The sequence below is a fragment of the Eucalyptus grandis genome, chromosome 6 (genome assembly GCF_016545825.1).
Source record: "Eucalyptus grandis isolate ANBG69807.140 chromosome 6, ASM1654582v1, whole genome shotgun sequence".
In the NCBI taxonomy this organism is placed as follows: domain Eukaryota; kingdom Viridiplantae; phylum Streptophyta; class Magnoliopsida; order Myrtales; family Myrtaceae; genus Eucalyptus; species Eucalyptus grandis.
In genome coordinates, this window is record NC_052617.1 from 46217552 (window position 1) to 46224015 (window position 6464).

Genomic DNA, 6464 nt, shown 5'->3' on the forward strand with positions numbered 1-6464 from the left:
TATAATCACTAGGATATGTGGATCACGATGCATTCCCAGAAGCCAGCAAAAGAAATAGCAAGCCAAAGGCAAAGAAAGCAACCGAGAACCGACCAAAAAAAAAAAAGAAAAGGGAAAGAAAGCAAGACAACCACAGGTTTCATCAACCCTCTGAATCATCTCGGCAGCCTCGGTTGCAGATAAGCAATTTGGTTTGCTTGGCTTTAAATGACTCTGAAAATTCCCAGTTTTGCCGAGAAGCAGCAAAAACGATTGCAAGTCTGAGGTATATGTGCATCCCTGTAGTTGAATTCGTTCGTTATAATTAGCACTGAGCATCACTGATGTTCTTAAGATCAGCGATCTCAAATGATTTTGAAAAAATCCAGAAGATACATACATATACATGCGCGCATAGATTCATACATACTCGTCTTGAAGCAATTTCGGGAAACGCAATGCATGAAACACATCACCGCATCTTCTACAGTCATCGAATCAATTCCATCTTCATTTGATCGACTTACTGCACCAACCAGGCAACGCAAACTGCATCGAATCTGCTCAAGATGACCGGCAAACTTGAACGTCGTTCAAACTATGCAGTTGAAGTCCATTTTGAACAATTGACATACAATTAACCGTTTCACACAAAAAGACGTAGAGGGGCGCTCCTTAAGGATAACAAGAGCATTACATTCATCTGAATCCTTATAGAGATACGTCTCAAAAAGCATGAAAAACCTGCCCAAAATATGAACAATTACATCCACATAACCAATATAGACAAAATAGTTAGACCGAACAAATCTCTATAGTTGAGCTTAGGCACTACGTGATTCTCATTCCTTCTTGCATGATCGCAGATGCTAAGCGAGATGAAGTTTCTAATGTGGATACTATAGACTGGCAGTGCATAGAGTACAGCTGTATCAATTGAGATGCTATTTTGGGTACTCACAGGTTCAGCTGTTCAGGGTTATTACACTAACATCAAAAGCAAGAGTGCTTATCAGTGCGACAAAATTTACAGAGCACTATTGTTCAAAGAATTGTATTGGATAATGCCTCCAAGCTCCAAAAAGGGGGAATAACAAATCTGGTTGCATACCGAGTGCATTAAGGACAAAGCCCCAATGATGGAATCTTTTTATGGTTCAACATGTTTAGGACGAGGGCTTCAAACTCCTTTTCTTGGCAGTTCTAGCAATAGCACTACATATCTCCTTCTTCCTCTTCTTGTTGTTATTGCAGTAGGCCTTATTTTCATTAGTGCGATCGTGGTTGTTGTTGGCATCAACAACAACAGTTGAGCTCCTTTCTTGAACTTCCAAGGCACCCTTAACAAAAAATTTCAACCTCCATAAAGTGCGTTCACTCTACATCACATCAACAGTGAATAAAACAATCAATATATATTGCTCTCCACTCAAACAAAACAAAACTTCAAGAGAGAGCATGTGCAGGAGAGAGAGAGAGAGAGAGAGAGAGAGAGAGAGAGAGTCTAACCTGAGCATCTAAATCTAGGTCCACTAGATCACCCTTTGATTGGAAGCTTGGATCATACTCGGCAACAATCTCCAAGGCCTTGTCGACATCCTCCATTGGCAATTTATCAAGGGCCACTGCTATCTTTCTTTTTTCATCTGTCGAGATTTTCCTGTGATGGAATTGTCAAGCAAATCTTTTGTTAGACGTTTCTGCTCTCAGTCTTCGAGTAAATGCATGCATAACAGCAAATCAAATTCAGTTAAAAAACTCAAGACACTTATGAGTGAAATCTATTTTATTACATTTTAATAGAAACCGCCTTGCAGCAAGCAGCCAGGACAATCTTAAAGCCTTAAAATCTTGACCGGCATCAATCTGACCGGACCATGAGTTGAAGAGACATTGCCTTTATGCAAGGATGAGCTTAAAGCCCGAAAGCACAAACTTGCGACCATAACAAGTTAACATGCATTACCTACGTTGCATGTGCACTATCCACAGAGAAATACACAATGCACAGGCACATAACAGAAACACAGCTAGGGACCAAAAATAAAATAACAAACCCAGCTTAATTATTGATTACATGAAAGTGAGAAATTCGCATGACCAGAGCCAGGAAAGAGAAGAGAGTTATTACAGACAATTTCTTATCCTCAATTCCTACCATGACTTCACTAGAAAAGAACACAAAACTGACCTGCACTTTGAAATAACAATTGCCCTGAGTTTTTCCAGATGCATATCTGCATTGTAAAGCTGAAAGAGTTCCACAAATTATAGTTGAGAAATAATCATCTAGAGTCAGCAATTAGAAGATAGATCTGCTACAGAAGATGATATCTTTACCATTTATTAGCTGACTACACTCTGAATGAAAAGGCTTGCCTGTCCTTAAAGTAGTACTTCCCCATTACAACAAAAAATCTGTAATTTTTATGTTCGTTGGAAAGTACCTCATTACTTATTTTTCTGGCCATTCTGGCATTAGCAGCATCCTTAGCAAGTTGTATATCTAACTGTGCCTCTGCCTCTTCCTGTTCTAGTCTTTTTTCCTACACACACATGGTTATGAAATGAAAAGCAAAATTAATTGTCAACAGATTAGCAGCTCATAGTAGAAGAAACCAAATTAACACTCGAACACATTCAACAGACTGCAAACTGGTGATGAAACCCAAAAAGCCAATAATGACTGGATCCTTAGAGACCAACTGACCTCCTCTGCAACTTTAGGATGTAGTGGGAGCCACTTTTCCTCAAATTTTCCAAGCAATTTCTTGGCCATGACATGAATTTCACTCTTTTCATCATTGTACTTCATTGCATTTTTGAAGACCAGCCTCACGTCAGCACATATCTCTTGGACATTCTTATAAGCAGTACCATCAGTGGCCTCCATTCGCTTTCTAATTGTACCAAAGTCCATTGGCTTCTCAATTACCTAGAATAAATCACCAACCCAATAAATAAAGAAAGCAGTAGAAGACATTAATAAAAGATGTAGCGATATTTAAACTAGCCTGTGCACTGTCATTTATGGATTCTAGTGACAAATTCGTCAACCCTTCTATGTCTTTTGAAAATATTACTCTCATCTCTGCCACACTGAACAGAATTGAGTTGTGCGGAAGAGGCAAAGTTCCTCACTTCTCACTCTCCATGTTTTCCCCTCCAAACAATGTTATTGGCCAATCACTTACCATTATTTCACTCCACCCCCCAAAACCACCACAAAAAGGGGAAAAAAATTGAAAAAAATAAAAGAGATGCCACATTTCCAAAACCACACTCTATAGTTGGACCAAGAATTGCTTGTAGTCTTAAATACCAACACTCTGAGCAAAACCTTCCACTACCTAAAGGACAAACACTATGCCAGGGAAAAAGCTTATAAAAACACGCCATATATAATAGAGAGTGACTGTCATCAAGTTACTAAAATAGGTGATGTAGATGTTACCAAAGATGGTTCAACATAAAAGCTATTCTTTCAACAGAAGAGAGAATTTGTTTTTTCTTTCTCAAATGCAAGTATATGCATAGGATGATTATTAGCAAATGAGGCCTACAAGTTCCTCTACATTAACATGATCTACATCTTACCAAGCACAAATTACATAATCCACATCCATGTAGACGCAATTTTTAAAAAAAAGTCTCCGATAACCAAGTGTCCTATACATAGAGTTACCCAAAAATCTCTGGTAAACAGTCTACAGTAACTTTGGTGCATTTTGGGCCAGGACATCAATCTCCAACCAACCTACGACATATATGAAAAGGAAAAACTGATCCTACAATAGTTGACCTACATATGAGGATGGCCAGCTAGATCATCTCTCGGATCCCGATAACATTGTGAGGCAAATGTTATCGCTTTTTGAAATAGAACTTACTTCACCTCTGCACACATTCTTCTGAGGTAAACATCATGAGTACATCAAATTTTTTATGTATGGAAAAACATGCTAGACAAAAATGTGATTACATCTCAGCACCTCACTTTTAGCTAGTTTGGAAATCTGCTAGCCCAAAAATAGTAGTAGTTGACATTGACAACAAAAGTTTGACCTTCACGAAAGTTGTGTCATTCTTAGATGCAGAAAACTGTAGGTTAAGAGAACATAAAGTAGGGTCAACAAACATCGACAAACAACATTAAAACGCTCTGAAACACCGATCCAAATAATATTTGAGCATCCTGATCAGAGAGATGAAGAGATGAAAAGTACAAAAGCCATACCTTGTGATAGTCATGTAAACCAAGAGCTTTGACATCTACAGGTTGCAGGAAGGGCCATGCCCATTTGTGTTGGGTGATCTGAGAGCAAAATGTATAACATATATCGCCTATCAATATGATTGAAGGATGCCACCAAGTTTCTCTTCCTTAAAAGCCAAAATTCCTAGGTGCTCCAAGTGACAACCTTTTCCACCATAAATAAGAGGCAACGAATACTACAAAATACTGATTGGGAGTATAGAGCAAAATGAAAAGGAGTATCAATTGCCAGCTTGGGACATAAAGTAAGATGAGTTCGGTTCCCTAGAATTTGTTTTTCCCGTTGCTGGGGGTGAAGTAACGTTCAAATAAATGTTCTAATATTGACTAAAACCAAACACGTTCAAGATTACTCAAGCAAAGATAGGACGGATGCATGATTCTAGGACAATCAGTGTCGGCTCGTGCAAGTAAGAAACAACCTGCCTGGCGGAGTATTACACCAAACTGACTGATAAGCTGTTGCATTCTCTTCGCTGCTGCAGCTTCCCTACTACAACCATCCCGTTGCAGCTTCTTGAGACCGCTGATCTGCCTTTCGTCCTTGCCGCGCGCACTTCCTTTGGAGATGCTCAGTTGCTTTATACTTTGATCGTGATGGAATTGCTCGACCTCGCTGACCCTTTTCTCCAGCTGTAAGGGAGTACAAAAACCAAATCAGCACAGCAGAACCCAACTTCTCCAGATACAACGAAACTGAGCATACATAGAGGAGAAGAACTGCGGTACGGTTTTAAGAGGCAAATACTAGTTGATAACAAAAAAATACGACCTCACCTCATTAACCTTTTTCAGTATTTGATCCACGCCGTGCCCATATGCTTCGATCTCGGAACTGCAATTTCCCGCCCCCACATATGGAATCAAACCATCCAACTCCATTTCTTCCATCTGGCACCGAAGAAAAAAGAAACAAGGCCTGAATTCGAGTGTTTACCGCGAACAGCCGGCCACAGAAAAACGCAAGAGCGTGCGCACACGCCCCGGATTCGCACGCCCGCGAACGGACACGAGCCATTCACCGGGGCGTTACATAAAAACTTTATACTTTATACAGCAGAGAAAGCAAGCGCGATCGAGCAAAAGCCTCATGGAAAGGGCCTCAAAATTCAAGCATGCAGCTCCTGAAGCGTGCCTAGCGATTACACTCCTCCGCCTCGCCTTTTCATCGACGTTTTTCCTTCTTCTCTCGGATAATTCCACGCGATCGAACAACAAACAAAGGCTCCCCCGGCGAAATCGAAGGCGTGGATTCTAGTCCGGCAATGGGAAAACAAGTGATCAACGAGAAGATCAGAGGGAATGAGGGATTACATGAAGAAGACGAGCTTCGCTCAGCCGACAGCTTAACCGAATGAATCCTGACGAGAATGACGCCGCTTCTCGGGAAGTGAGAGGCGTTGCAGGGCTTTAGACAGTTTATCAACGAGTCCGTTAACCCTCTCTCGCTAGTGAGTAGTGATACTACTTCGTCTGGTAGAAGTCTAGCGGTAGCCCACTAAAAAGGAAAAAGCTATTCTCACGTAAGCTTTTAAAGCAAGGATAACATATGAAAAAATAAAATAAAATCATAGTGATCCAAATAATCCGTAAACAAGTAATGTGGTCAATGAATTTTTAGTTTATTCAATGTAGTCTCTAAACTTCTTTTTCATCGGTAGATTTATAATCTCAAGAGGAGCATGTCCTTATAATCCCTCATTGTTGGATTAAAAATGCAACATATAATATTTCAATCATCTAATGGCCGTTCCAAACCAAGATATGTTGGATTCCATTTCGATGTTGAAAAAATATAAGCAAACGATGCCTCGTGCAATCCTAAACTTACCCCTTTTCAAGTGGCTTTTACCCCACTTTGACAAATGGACAACTATATGCTGAATGTGATTGTATGCCATGAGTAATGACAGATCACTACTTGCAAATAGATTAAACTTCTAATCGAGTCTATGATTCTACATTTACATTAGTAATATTGTTCAAAGCTTGATTAACACATTTTTTTGGAGGGTACATAAATTTTTCGACAAGTTTGGGATATAATCTTGGACGATGAGTTTATAATCAATGTAAATCATGATATATTAAGTCTTTCAAGCTATAAAGGGTAGTTAGGCATTCCATTATGTTGTTAATTCTACGTATGCATCTGTAAAAGCTGCATAAATCAACAATAGCAACTTTTCTGAAGAGTTGATAATTTATT

At 39.5% G+C, this 6464-nt stretch overlaps 1 protein-coding gene across 1 annotated transcript; it reads right to left on the reverse strand.

Annotated features, from left to right (window-relative positions):
* Positions 1-855: 855 nt before the first annotated feature.
* LOC104450298 (transcription factor GTE1) lies at positions 856-5727 on the reverse strand. Its single transcript, XM_010064800.3, has 9 exons — positions 5570-5727; positions 5033-5146; positions 4682-4888; positions 4217-4294; positions 2690-2914; positions 2427-2525; positions 2171-2229; positions 1489-1639; positions 856-1358 (listed from the first exon to the last, which is right to left on the reverse strand). Exons 2-9 carry the CDS (start codon positions 5144-5146, stop codon positions 1146-1148), a joined length of 1146 nt encoding a protein of 381 aa, XP_010063102.2. The 5' UTR covers positions 5570-5727; the 3' UTR covers positions 856-1145.
* Between the last annotated feature and the right edge of the window lie 737 nt (positions 5728-6464).